Source organism: Bos indicus, chromosome 4 (assembly GCF_029378745.1).
Source record: "Bos indicus isolate NIAB-ARS_2022 breed Sahiwal x Tharparkar chromosome 4, NIAB-ARS_B.indTharparkar_mat_pri_1.0, whole genome shotgun sequence".
Taxonomy (NCBI): domain Eukaryota; kingdom Metazoa; phylum Chordata; class Mammalia; order Artiodactyla; family Bovidae; genus Bos; species Bos indicus.
Window position 1 is genome coordinate 48,918,244 of NC_091763.1, and position 14,219 is coordinate 48,932,462.

General features: G+C 39.8%; 1 protein-coding gene across 3 annotated transcripts in view; it reads left to right on the top strand.

The window, feature by feature from the left end:
- The first annotated feature begins 214 nt into the window (after positions 1–214).
- BCAP29 (B cell receptor associated protein 29) overlaps positions 215–14,219 on the top strand; it is a 52,522-nt gene continuing 38,517 nt past the window's right edge. Inside the window, exons 1-3 of one of the 3 annotated variants that reach the window (XM_070787252.1) lie at positions 215–351; positions 804–910; positions 6,189–6,289. In XM_070787252.1, the coding sequence (XP_070643353.1) occupies positions 819–910; positions 6,189–6,289 (193 nt within the window). In that variant the 5' untranslated portion in view covers positions 215–351; positions 804–818. Of the gene's footprint in view, positions 352–371; positions 422–483; positions 575–803; positions 911–6,188; positions 6,290–14,219 lie in introns of those variants that run through there. The other 2 variants (XM_019958683.2, XM_019958682.2) reach the window with 2 other exon arrangements.

Consider the following 14,219-nt stretch of genomic DNA (forward strand, 5'->3'; position numbering starts at 1 on the left):
TCTTTCAAAACGTCGGTTAACCGCACGCCTTCCACCCAAACCACATTTTATTAGAAATGTTAAACTGGCTCCTCAGAAGACGTTGCCCTTGGCAGCCCCTAAGCACCAGATCGAAGAGTCTCCGTCATCCCGTAACTCCATCGCCCAATTAGAAAACAATTAATGCTAATCATCATGTTCGCACCGCCTGGCGCGTCAGCCGGGCCCCACACCCGAGGCCGGAGCTCAGGAAGGGTCCGGCGAGGGTGGCGGTGGGGGTGGGGCACGCTCCCCTCCCCCGGCCGCGGCGTGTGACGTCCCGCGCGTCGGCGGCCGCGGAGTAGCGCGGGGAGCCAGGCGGCCGCAGGCGGGGTAAGGCTGGGCGGGAGCCCGGCGGGCTTCCAGGCGGCGTGGGGCGCGGGGTCGCGCTGCTATCGCCGCGGTTGGTCCGCGGGGCCGGCCCTTCCCTTGGCGCGTTCGCGGAGCGGGGGTGGGGATGGGGACGGGGCTCGGGCGTTAGCGGAGGGTGGCGTTGGGCTGCTGACGCCGTGAACCTGGACCGAAAGCAGGACCGCGGTGCCGCTTGGCTGGTTCCGTAAGGCTCGCCGGGGAGGTGCCGACCCGGGCCTCTGGGCCCACCCTCGACCGGCTCCTTCCTCTCCCCTTTCCCCTCCCCACCCCGGGTCACTGCCGGGCGCCTCCCATTTAGGGGAGTGTCGGACCCCGGAAACCTCCAGGCCGGAAACCTCGCGGCCCAAGGGCCTCTCCTTAAACCGAATTTTCTTTGAAAGGCAACTGAGTGAAATAAGTGTTTATCTATTTAGGTGTGAAGAAAAACAATGACACTCCAATGGACGGCAGTTGCAACTTTTCTTTACGCTGAAATAGGACTCATTTTAATCTTCTGTCTACCTTTTATTCCTCCTCAGAGGTAGGAACCCTCCAAATCGTTACAGCAACATATATGATGAGCTCTTCAGACGGTTGAGTGTGTTACGGAAAAAGTTTTCTTAAAAGAATTTCAGTGCTAATTCTATAAAAGGCTCTCTTTAAAAATAAACACACGCCAATTAAGTAATAGCTAATGACCATATTAAAGTATCATTTCATAAAGCTTTTTATTGTTTGTACAAATTGGAGAAGGGCATGGCAACCCACTCCAGTATTCTTGCCAGGAGAATTCCATGGACAGAGGAGCCTGGTGGGCTGCAGTCCATGGGAAAGCACAGAGTCAGACACGACTGAATGAGCGCACACATACGTACAAATAACTTTTCTCCTCCCTTCTAAAAGGAGAAGGTCCTCGTCCGCCTTCCTTTTGGTTCTGTTAATTATAGATGTAGTAAAGTGATGGCCACCCTTTTTACATGTCTTGTTTTAGCTTTTACTTTTGTTTTACTGCCCTGAATTAGAATGCTGCTGCTGCTGCTGCTAAGTCGCTTCAGTCATGTCCGACTCTGTGCGACCCCATAGATGGCAGCCCACCAGGCTCCCCTGTCCCTGGGATTCTCCAGGCAAGAACACTGGAGTGGGTTGCCATTTCCTTCTCCAGTGCATGGAAGTGAAAAGTTAAAGTGAAGTCGCTCAGTCGTGAATTAGAATAGTGAGCCAAATAAAAGTAAATGGATAAATGATGTTTACAGTACACCGTGATGCAGAAATATTTCACTGGGTCTGTGGAAAGACCATTTGAAAACTTAAGCCAATAAATGATTCTTAGTTTTGGTCTTACATAATTCATTTGGTATTCATTTAATGGCAGTTTTACTACTTTATCCCCATGCAGAGTTGAGTATAAATTAAAAGTGCTGAATATGCAAAAGTATCAGAACCATTCCTTAACATTAGTTTCTTAGCAAAAGACCGTCAAAGGTCTTTCAGTAGGATTTCAGTTGTACCCTTAACTCTCTCCACCCCTATTGTAATCTACTTTTTAGGAGTTCAGTTTTAGATCCAGACTTGGCAGTGTGAATGATGAAATACTCTTGTGTAAAAATGTTGCAACACATTTGTTCATGTAAAAGAAAATCTTTCATTAATGAGATCCTACAGATAACCCACTGAAATTTAGTAAGATTCCTTGACTTGAAGACACTTATGAAAGTTTTTATCTTTTTTTTTAATTGGGGTATAACTGCTTTACAATATTGTGGTAGTTTCTGCAGTATGGTGAAGTCAGTCACCTGTATGTATACATATGTTCCCTCCCTCCTGGGCCTCTCTCCCACCCCACCCCCTTTTCTTACCCATCTGAATCATCACAGAGGACTGAGCTGGGCTTCCTGTGCTTTAGCATGTTTCCACTAGCTAGCTACTTGATGAGTGGCAGTGAATATATAAGTCAATCCCAATCTCCGCATTCAGCCCCCCCCCACCCCACCCCCACCCTGACCTTGTGTCCACAAGGCTGTTTTCTGTATCTGCATTTCTCTTCCTGCCCTGTGGACAGGTTGGTTCATCTTCAGGATCCAGTAATCTTCCACAACTTTTAACTTTCTTCTTACCTGCCTGGATTTCTCCTCACTTCCGTTTTTATCTCTCAGCTCTGCCATCACTATTTTCCTGCTTATGAAAGAAAAAATAGAATTATAATATAGGAAGGGGCCTTTGAGATTTTTGAACTTTATTCATCCTATTCATTCTATGAGAAGGTGGCCTAAGGTCATCTAGTTGAGCTTTGCAGATTCAGGACAAGAATCTGCCTTTCAATAAAGTGCTCTTTCTCTTTCATCACCTTGTCTCTTATCCTATTGATTTTCAAATCCTCAGTAAGACCCTTTTCAGCTTTTTGGTAATACTTGCAAGAGTAGAATCCTATATTTAAGAGAAAGAAAGATGGTATTTATAAACATCTAACATAAAACTTTAGGATTTGCAAAAAAAAAAAATTTTTGTCCGTTGATCTTTTCTCCCTCAAAATGGTGTATAGATTATGGATCTTTTTCTTCCTATCAAATATATATTTTTTTCTATCCTGATAAAGTAGCTATTTGGTAGATTTGAGTCCATGTACACACATTATATAAATATATCCTCTTGGACAAATGTACACTAGAAAAACATGGTGTATATGTATATATGTATGTCCACAGATCATTTACAATATGTCCTTACTGTGTGTGTTCACATCTTTTTATCCTTTAACATGTATAATCACCTTACTCTTCAAAGAAAAGGCTTCATACTTTGGCAATAACCCATACTTTCACATAACCCACTAGTGAAAGACACATATTCAGATTCGACTGCCTGGGATTATATCAAAACTCTGCATGCTACTGTATGACTTTGGGCAAGTTATTTACCATCTCTGGCCGGTTTCCTTGTCTGTAAAATGGAGGTAGTACTGGTATCCACCTCGTATGGTGGTTGTGATAATTAAATGAGCTAAGCCATGTAAAGGTGCTTAGAAGGGAAGTATAGTATGGACTCTATATAGTAGCTGTTATTAGCTTTTCCTTAAATCAACCCTTATAAACTGCTAATTGTTCCCTCTGGTGGAGGCGGGTCTCCTTTTGTGTTCCCTTTTATACTGTTGATTTACTTGAAATGTGAATTTACATTTGGACCTAGGTCAAGGTATTGCTAGTTCTCTTTGTAAAAATACAAATATTTGTAATGTAAAATTTGAATAGTATTCTTGGAGTAGGAATCAAAGAGGCAAAAGAAACTGCATCCATATCAACTTTGTCTCCCCACAAACTTCAGGTTATTATTAGAGTTGTTTTCAAAACATAATCTTAAGGGACTTCTCTGGTGGCACAGTGAATAAGAATCTTGCTCGCCAGTTCAGGGGACACGGGTTCAATCCTTGGTCTGGGGAGATTCCACATGCCACGGAGCAACTGAAGCCCATGCACCACAGCTACTGAGCCTGCGTTCTATACCCTGCAAGCCACAACTACTGAACTCACTTGCTGCAATAGAAAAGCCTGGGGGGCTACAGTCCATGGGGTAGCCAAAGAGTCAGAAACAACTGAGCGACTGAGCATGCATAGAGCTTCTCCATCATTGGCTGCAAAGACAATAATCAGCCTGATTTGGGTATTGACCATCTGATGATTCCATGTGTAGAGTCATTTCCTGTGTTGTTGGAAAAGGGTGTTTGCTATGACCAGTGTGTTCTCCTAACAAAACTCTGTTAACCTTTGCCCTGCTTCATTTTGTACTTCAGGGCAAGTTTGGCCTATTACTTCAGGTGTCTCTTGACTTTCTATTTTTGCATTCCAATCCCCTGTGATGAAAAGCACATTGTTTTTTTTTTTTTTTTGGTGTTCTAGAAGGTCTTCATAGTACCATGCAGCTTCAGCTTCTTTGGCATTTAGTGGTTGGGACATAGACTTGGATACTGTTATGTTGAATGGTTTGCCTTGGAAACGAACCAAAATCATTCTCTCGTTTTTGAAATTTCGCCAAAGTACTGCATTTCAGACTCTTTTGTTGATTATGAAGGCCTACTCCCTTTTTTCTAAGGGATTCTTGCCCACATAGATATAATGGTCATCTGAATTAAATTCGCCCATTCCTGTCCATTTTTGTTCACTGATTCCTAAACTGTGGATGTTCACTCATGGCATCGCCTGCTTGACCACATCCATTTTACATTGATTCATGGACCTAACATTCCAGGTTCCTATGCAATATTCTTTACAGCATTGGACTTTACTTTCACCACCACACACATCCACAACTGAGCGTCATTTCTGCTTTGGCCCAGCTACGTCATTCTTTCTGGAGCTATGAGTAATTAATTGCCCTCTGCTCTTCCCCACTAGCGTATTAGACACCTTTCAACCCAGAGGGGGGTGGTGGGGGCGGTGCTCATCTTCCGGTGTCATATCTTTTTTCCTTTTCATTCTGTTTATGGGGTTCTTGCAGCAAGACTACTGGAGTGGTTTGCCATTTCTTCCTCCAGTTGACCACCTTTTGTCAGAATTCTTCTCGATGACCCGTCCATCTTTGGTGGCCCTTTACGGCATGGCTCATGGTTTCATTGAATTACACAAGCCCTACACTTGTGTAGTGGCCCACACACCACTTACAAGGCTGTGGTCCATGAAAGGAAATTCGAAGTTTACTCAAGTGCTTATCTTTATTTATCTCCTTTGGACTCAGTTAATGTGTTACTCATTTAAAATGCCCTTGTGTGAAATTTGTTACCTTTTCAGTTGTGTGATAGATTACTTTGTCACTCTTTGCCATTGATAACTCATGCTTTCTTACCTATGTGTCTTTGCTCATATTGTTCATTCCATCTAGACTGTTTCCCTATTTCATTTTCTTTATGTTCAAGTAATGATCTGAATATAATTACTTGGGTATAAACACACATAAATATCCCTCAAGAGATACATATATATATATATATATTTTTTTTTTTTTTTCTCTCTCTCTCCTTTTTTGCCATGCCATGCATCTTGTGGGATCTTAAGTTACTCAACCAGAGATTGAAACTAGGCACTCAGCAGTGAAAGTGCAGAGTCCTAACCACTGGACCGCCAGGGAATTCCCTTTCAAGCCATATATTTAAGATTTTTGCTCTTTCCTGTCTATGTAATACAGTATTTACTATGTATGTGCTACACAGCATTACACACACATTATAGAATAGCTCAGTGATTTGATGTGTACGTAATAGCTCAGTGATTCGATGTATGTATAATAGCCCGATGATTTTCTTAATTTCCTTACAGTAAAAATAGGAAGACTTTTTTACTTGGAGTAGACGTTGAAACTGCATCTATTTTTTTTATTATAAAAATAAACAGTGTAGAAAGTCAGACCCCTTAACCCTGAAATGTTATTAGTTGTTAGAACAATAGATCTTTGTTATTTCTGAGTTATTATCCTGATAAGGAAAAGGATATAAAGTGATAACTTCTATCAGTAATTTAACATTTTTACTGTGAGAATTCCTATTTAAGGTTTTGATCATGTGTATTTACTTCAGAAGTTACTTTTACTTAAGAATATTTAAGGCACCAGACAGAAGATAATCAAATGTTGGATTATTATTAAATTTGAAAGTTGTTCTTTATTTCATGAGATATTCTTATTGATAAGAATAGACAATTCTCTTACAAAAAATTAAATTTCCGTAGTTCTTTTCACTCACTACACAATTGCCAAAATGTTAATTTAGTATTTAGAAAGTATCTCAAAGTGTTCTCTTGACTTTTTACACCTGATGTAATTGTATTGCTTTACAGATGGCAGAAGATATTTTCCTTTAGCGTTTGGGGTAAAATTGCAAGTTTCTGGAACAAGGCTTTTCTTACTATTATAATCCTATTGATTGTTCTGTTTCTAGGTAAGTACTAGAGTCCTCCTTTGACTAAGCTTAACTATAATTTTTTATATTATTATTATCATTAATGAATTATTATTGATTGGTTTTTAATTAAGTTGATGCTGCCATTGGTATACAGTTGACTTTATGGAGTAGATAATTGATATGTTGATAGGTATTATTACTGTTATATATATATATATAATCATAAATTGCAGCAGAGTACAGTGGTTCTTAATCTCTTTTATGTTGTTTTAAGATTTAAATGCTGCAATGCATAACCTAGGTTTCAGAATTAGCAGTTATACAGTCCTTTGTTCGGAGAAGGCAATGGCACCCCACTCCAGTACTCTTGCCTGGAAAATCCCATGGATGGAGGAGCCTGGTGGGTTGCAGTCCTTGGGGTCGCTAAGAGTCGGACACGACTGAGCGACTTCACTTTCACTTTTCACTTTCATGCACGGGAGAAGGAAATGGCAACCCACTCCAGTGTTCTTGCCTGGAGAATCCCAGGGACAGGGGAGCCTGGTGGGCTGCCGTCTCTGGGGTCGCACAGAGTCGGACACGACTGAAGTGACTCAGCAGCAGCAGCAGTCCTTTGTTATTGTGGTGTCTGAGTTATCCACAGGTTTAACTGTTTGGGAGACAAACAGAGCAATGGCCCTCAAAAGAAGTTTTAGATGCAGGGTGTGAATCTTGATTGAACCCTGGTTGAAAGACAACTATAGCACAGACATTTAGGTACTATTGCAAAAATTTGAATATAGACTATTTGTTAGATAATATTAGGGAGTTTTGTTAACTTTAGTTATGATATCAATGTTATTATTATATAAAAGAAGTCAGCAACCTATAACCTACAGACCAGTTGCCTATTTTTGTAAATAAAGTTTTATTGGAACATACCATGCCATTCTGTTTATGTGTCGTCTGTGTATGAACAACTACAGAGTGCAGTAGTTGAAACAGACCGTGTGGCCTAACATACACAAGCTGCTCTTTACAGAAGAAGTTTACCAACACCTGTTACATAGAATTATGTCCTTATGCTTAGGAATTGCATGCTGAAATACATAGAAGTAAAGTCTCATGATATTTACAACTTACTTTCAGTTGGTTAAAAAAAAAAGCAAATATGGCAAATCCTAACAATTGTTGAATCTAGGTAGTGGAAATATGGATGTTTATTGTACTAGTTTTTCAGTATGTTTGAAATTTTCATAACAAGTACCTTAGAAATTAGAAGCAGACTTTTTTTTTAAGTGGAAAAGAATAGCTTTATTTGCTTTGTGAGGTAGAGAGGGCCACAGTGGGCTAATGCCCTCCAAACTGCATATCCCAACCTAGAAGGGGTAGTGAGGAGTTTTATAGTAATGTTTCAAAGAGGGCGTGATCAGCTTGTGGACATCCTTTCAGGGGTTGGTGGGAGGCAGGTGGGAGTCAGCATTATCAACCTTCTGTTTCCAGCCAGTCTAGGTTCTACATGCTTGTGTGCAGCATACAGTTAACCTCTTTCACCTAGTCAGGGGTTCAGTGTCTGTCTCAAAAACATGCAGATTTTTCCATCATTTCCCCATTTGATTATAGGTCTTCAGTAGAACTCTTAATAGTCAAAATATCGATCCCTTGATGCCGGGGTGATTCAGCTTCTTGCCATGGGTATAAATCCTGTCCCTTGGTGACAGGCCTCCTTTATGTTTGTCCAGATGCTGGCAGAGGTATTGCAACATCCCAGACACTACTTTTCCCTTGAAGTAGACTTTTAAGGTTTTTGTCAAATTAGAAATTCTATGAGTCAAAATAATTGCCGTGCTTTTTAGAAGGAGTAAATTGCCATGCTTTTAAGGAGCTTTTAAGAACTGAGCTCAGATTATGTAACTTGTCAGAGATCAGCCAGCTACTTCTTGGCAGTTCAGTTTTTGATAGCACCGCAGTGTGTTGTCCCTCAGAGTTCGCTCAGAGTTGTGTTGTGAGTCAGGCAGGTTTCCCAGGTGTTGGTCTGAGGCCGTGACCACTGCGTGTGCCACTGTCTTGTGAGAAAATGCTTCTCATCTTCCATATTACTAACCTCTGGAGGGGAATCCTCTTTATAAACTGGAAATAAATGGCATGAGAAGGTATGAGTAAGTCATTGCATCAGGATGTGAATGGATTTGCAGTTCATTTCAAACTGTATTTGTCTCATGGTATGTTCTTAATGTTACTGATTGAATCTCTAGCCATAGAAGAAATCACACCAAGCAGGTGTAAAACAATAAGGAAAACCAGATTCCAACTTTGTCACCAGCTAACTAAATGACCTTTGGAATGTCATTTCATCTCTCTAAGTTTGGGTTAGCCATTTGCAAAATAGAGAGAGGAAATAATCTCCACAGCTCTTGGTAGCTCTAAGAGTGTACTGTGCCCTTCTAATTCTAAAATTATCACAAGAATTTCTACTGAAAACTACCATGTAGCCATATAAAGATTGACAACTTTAGCCAAGGTTCTTTTGGTTACATAAATCAGAAACCAGCATCCGCTCACTTGAGCATGAAAGGGAAAATTAAAATATAGGGTTGTTTCAGTGTGGCCCAAAAAATGAAGGAAGCCAAACTCATAGGAAGTGAAGTGTCCATTTAGTGTCCCTGTATTTCTCCCTCCATCTACTTCTTCCTTATCTCTACAGACTCTGATACTCAATTCCCAGGCCAGAATTATATACAGCTGCTAAGTTTTGTCATGCCAGCCATATGTGAGGATTAACTAGCCATTTCTAAATTCCAGTTCTAAGGAAGAAAAAATCTGACCAGCTAACACCAGGTATCCAGTCCTCATCTGAGAAGCTATGGCCAGGGGCCAGGATCACAGAGCAGAATCATGGCTGCTGGCAGGAACCTAGATCTATGGGCAGAGAAAGCAACTCCCAGAGAATAGGAACATCATGGATGATTAATGTGGGGCCGTTAACCCTGGATGATAAAGACAGTCAAACAGGGACTTACCCATGAAGCCTCAGTGTTTTCATCTCAGAACAGGGGAATAACACCTACTTCACTGAGGTGTTGAAAGAATAACATGCAGTTACATATGTAAAGTGCATAGTCCACTGTTCTCTTCCACTGAAATGACATTGGTGTAAATAATGCAGACCCAGTAGGTTTGAATTACTCAACATAAGTCATCTTTTATTTTGGAATTTTTTTCTTGTTGGTCTAATAATCATTACTAGATGTTTATATTCCTAGAGCCAATACTAACTGAAAAGTATGTGTGTCTTTTAGCAAGTTGGAACAGGCAGAAAGGAAGTAGGAAACCCAGAAGAGTTTATTTAGTGTCAGCAGAAATGCTTCTCGGGAATGTGAACACTTACAGAATTGATCCCACAAAAAGATGATCTCCATGTGCCTTATAGAAAATTGACTAAGTGTCACATCCTCCTCTTATTGTTGCCCCCCATCCCACTTTTCAGACACAGTTTCTTTATTATTATGCAAGCAGTGCATTCTACAAACGTGTTTGTGTTTTTCTTTGGTAGTACTGCTTAATCTTCAGCATTTCTGCATAATGGATCCAGGAGTATTATTCCTGTTTAATTGCCAAGTAGTAATGACATCACACTTTCACAGGTGGCTCAGTGAAGTAGAGAATTCACCTGCCAATGTAGGAGACATAGGTTCTGTCCCTGGTTGGGAAGATCCCCTGGAGAAGGAAATGGCAACCCACTCCAGTATTCTTGCCTGTGAAATCCCATGGATAGAGGAGCCAGGCGGGCTACAGTTTATGGGGTCACAAGAGTCAGACACGACTTAGCAACTAAACAACAAGGAAAACAACAATGACTTCAAAGAACTGTTTGGTTCCTCTGGTCTGCTCAAAATAACTCATAAAGACTTTTTTTTTTTTTTTTTTTAGTTGTTTTTGTAGTGGTTGGCATGCTCTTATTGTTTTGAGGCAATCTTAGAAATGACAAAAAAGAAAGGAAATCTTGCCTTTTGTGTTCACATAAGTCGACCTTGAGGACATTATGCTAAGTGAAAGACAAATACTGTTAAGATCTCATTCATATGTGGAATCTTAAAAAATGAAATCAAGCTCATAGATACAGGGGACAGATTGGTGGTTGCCAGGGGTGGGGGTGGGTAGGTAAATGGAGTCAAGACATACAAGATTCCAGTTATAAAAGAAATAAGTCATAGAGATATAATGAACAACATGGTGACTTAGTTAATAATTCTGTATTGCACATTTGAAAATTGCTAGGAGAGTAGATGTTGAAAGAAAGTTTGCATCACAAGAAAAAAGAAATTCTGTAACTGTATGGTGATGGACTTGTAACTATTTTACAGTATATACAAACATCGAATTATTTTTAATTAGCAAATTACAAATAGAAGGAATCTTCTTCATTCTGATGAAGAGCATCTACAAAAGCCTAGAGCTAGCATCATCCTTAGTCAGATATTGAAAGTTAGCCCCGTAAGGTTGGGAACAAAGCAAGGATATTCACTTTGACTATTTTTGTTCAATTAAGTAATAGATTTTCTAACCGAGATAATATTAAGTTAAAAAAAAATATACCAAGTGTTAAGATTTTAAATTAAAAAGTAGAAGTCATTTGAAGATGACATGATTATTTATTTAGAAAATCCTAAAATGTCTACAAGAAAAATACTGTGTCAAAGAACTATAGTGCATCACAAAATACAAGGTCAATATACAAAATGAAGTGCATTTCTATGCTATAAGCAACAATTCAAAATTGAAAAGTTTTAAATTACTTTTATAAGTACAACAAGAAGCCTAAAAACTTCTTGTTTTTAGAAAAGAACTTTATAAAGGATGTACAAGATCTCAACGCTTAAAACTACAAAAACATTGTTCGAAGGAATTAAAGAAAATGGAAATAAATTTTTTTTTTTCAGTTGAAAAACTCACAATCATTGCAATGAAATACCACTTCATACTCACTACGATAGTTATAATCTAAAAGACAGATAATAACAAATACTGATGAAGATGTGGAGAAATAAGAACCATCCCAATTTACATTACACTGGGAATGTAAACTGGTAAAGCTGCTTTGGGAAAACAGTTTGGCAGTTCCTCAAAAAGTTAAACATAGAGTTACCATGCATGCGTGCTGAGTCACTTTAGTCATGTCCAGCTCTTTGCAATTCTATGGACTGTAAGCCACCAGGCACCTCTGTCCATGGGATTCTCCAGGTAAGATTCTCAGTATCCTTACTGAAGTGGGTTGCCAAGTCTTCCTCCAAGACATCTTCCCAACCCAGGGATCGAACCTGCTTCTCTTACATCTCTTGGATTGGCAGCCAGGTTCTTTCCCTCTAGCACCACTTGGGAGTTAACATATGACCCAACTGTTCCACTCATAGGTATATACTAAGAGAAATGAAAACATACGTCAGTATAAAAACTTGTACGTGAATCCTCATGGCAGCATGTTCATAATAGCTAAAAAATGGAGAAAATCCAAATATCCATCATCTCTTGAATGGATAAACCAAATGTGGTGTAGCTGTACAACAGAGAATTATTCAGTTATAAAAAGTAATAAAGCAAGTTCATCTATGTAACTTGCTGCAACATAGATGAACCTTGAAAATATTAAGCAAGGTTAAGGGAGCCAGACACAAAAGAACACATAAAATATGATTCCATCTATATCAAATGTCCAGAATAGCCAAATGCAAAGAGACAGTAGATTAGTGGTTGCCAGGAGGTGGAGGGAGGGCAAGAATGGATATGCGCTTTCTGTCTGGGTTGATGAAAATATTCAGGTGTTGGTTACACAACTTTGTGAATATACTCAAAACCACTAAATACACTTTTAAGAGTAAATGTTATGTGAATTTTAGTTCAAAGTGCTGTTAAAAAATTTAAGTAAAATAGGGGTTAAAATTAGCTGTTTTTCAACTAGAATCTCTTTCCTATATGGCAGTAACTCTTCCCTAGGAGTGCTTATGACTGCATGAAAGGAGCAACCTAACTTGTTTATATTCCACTGGTCTTTGTGACATCGAAGGCAGATACCTTCCCAGGAAACTGTAAGAATCAATGACTAAGAGTACACCAAATAAAGATGCTATAATCTGAAATCTGTCTCCTACTAGAGAAAAGTGATTCCTCTGAATCTGAGACTTAACAGAACTGAAAGTATCAAAAGAGCAGCTCTCTGAATATTTTCAGTAACAGGTGCCATCCACAAACACTTGAGGGATCATATACTACCATAGGTCAATCACATTTCAACAAATCTTTGCCAGTAAAAATCTCAGTGTAACCAAATACTTCTAAAATCTCAATAATTTAAAATAATAGTAGCCTATATATAAAATAGGTAAATAACAAAGACCCGCTATATAGCACAGAATTATATTATAATCTATAATGGGAAAAATCTGAAAAAGGAATAAAGATAACTATATAACTGAATCACTCTGCTGTATACCTGAAACATTGTGAATCAACTGTATTTCAGGTTTTTTTTAAAGAGTAATACTTCAGTTCAGTCACTCAGTCGTGTCCAACTCTGCGACCCCATGGACTGCAGCACACCAGGCTTCCCTGTCCACCACCAACTCCAGGACCTTGCTCAAACTCGTGGCCTTTGAGTCAGTGATGCCATCCAGCCATCTCATCCTCTGTCATCCCCTTCTTCTCCTGCCTTCAATATTGCCCAGCATCAGGGTCTTTTCTAATGAATTAGTTCTTTGCATCAGGTGGCCAATGGCCAAAGTATTGGAGTTTCAGCTTCAGCATCAGTCCTTCCAATGAATATTCAGCATTAATTTCCTTTAGGATGGACTGGTTTGATCTCCTTGCAGTCCAAGGGACTCTCAAGAGTCTTCTCCAACACCACAGTTCAAAAGCATCAGCTCTTGGTGCTCAGCTTTCTTTATAGTCCAGCTCTCACATCCATACATGACTACTGGAAAAACCATAGCTTTGACGAGATGGACCTTTGTTAGCAAAGTAATGTCTCTGCTTTTTAATATGCTGTCTAGGTTGGTCATAGCTTTTCTTCCAAGGAGCAAACGTCTTTCAATTTCATGGCTGCAGTCACCATCTGCAGTGATTTTGGAGCCCAAAAAATTAGTCTGTGACTGTTTCCGTTATTTCCCCATCTGTTTGCCATGAAGTGATGAGACTGGATGCCATGGTCTTATTTTTGAATGCTGAGTTTTAGGCCAGCTTTTTCACTTTCCTCTTTCACTTTCATCAAGTGAAAAGTTACTTCTTCGCTTTCTGCCGTAAGAGTGGTGTCATCTGCATATCTGAGGTTATTGATATTTCTCCCGGCAATCTTGATTCCAGCTTGTGCTTCATCCAGCCCAGCATTTCGCATGATGCACTCTGCATGTAAGTTAAATAAGCAGGGTGACAGTATACATCCCTGACACACTCCTTTCCCAGTTTGGAAAGAGTCCTTTGTTCCACGTCCAGTTCTAACTGTTGCTTCTTGATCTGCATACAGATTTCTCAGGAAGCAGGTCAGATGGTCTGGTATTCCCATCTCTTGAAGAATTTTCCACAGTGTGTTGTGATCCACACAGTCAAAGGCTTTGGTGTAGTCAATGAGGTAGAAGTAGATGTTTTTCTGGAACTCTCTTGCTTTTTCGATGATCCAGCGGATGTTGGCAATTTAATCTTTGGTTCCTCTGCCTTTTCTAAATCCAGCTTGAACATCTGGACGTTCTTGGTTCACATACTATTGAAGCCTAGCTTGTAGAATTTTGAATATTACTTTGCTAGTATGCGAGATGAGTGCAATTGTGCAATAGTTTGAACATTCTTTGGCATTTCCTTTCTTTGGAATTGGAATTGGAGTGAAAACTGACCTTTTGCAGTCCTGTGACCACTGATGAGTTTTCCAGTTTTGCTGGCATATTGAGTGCAGCACTTTCACAGCATCATCTTTTAGGATTTAAAATAATTCAACTGGAATTCC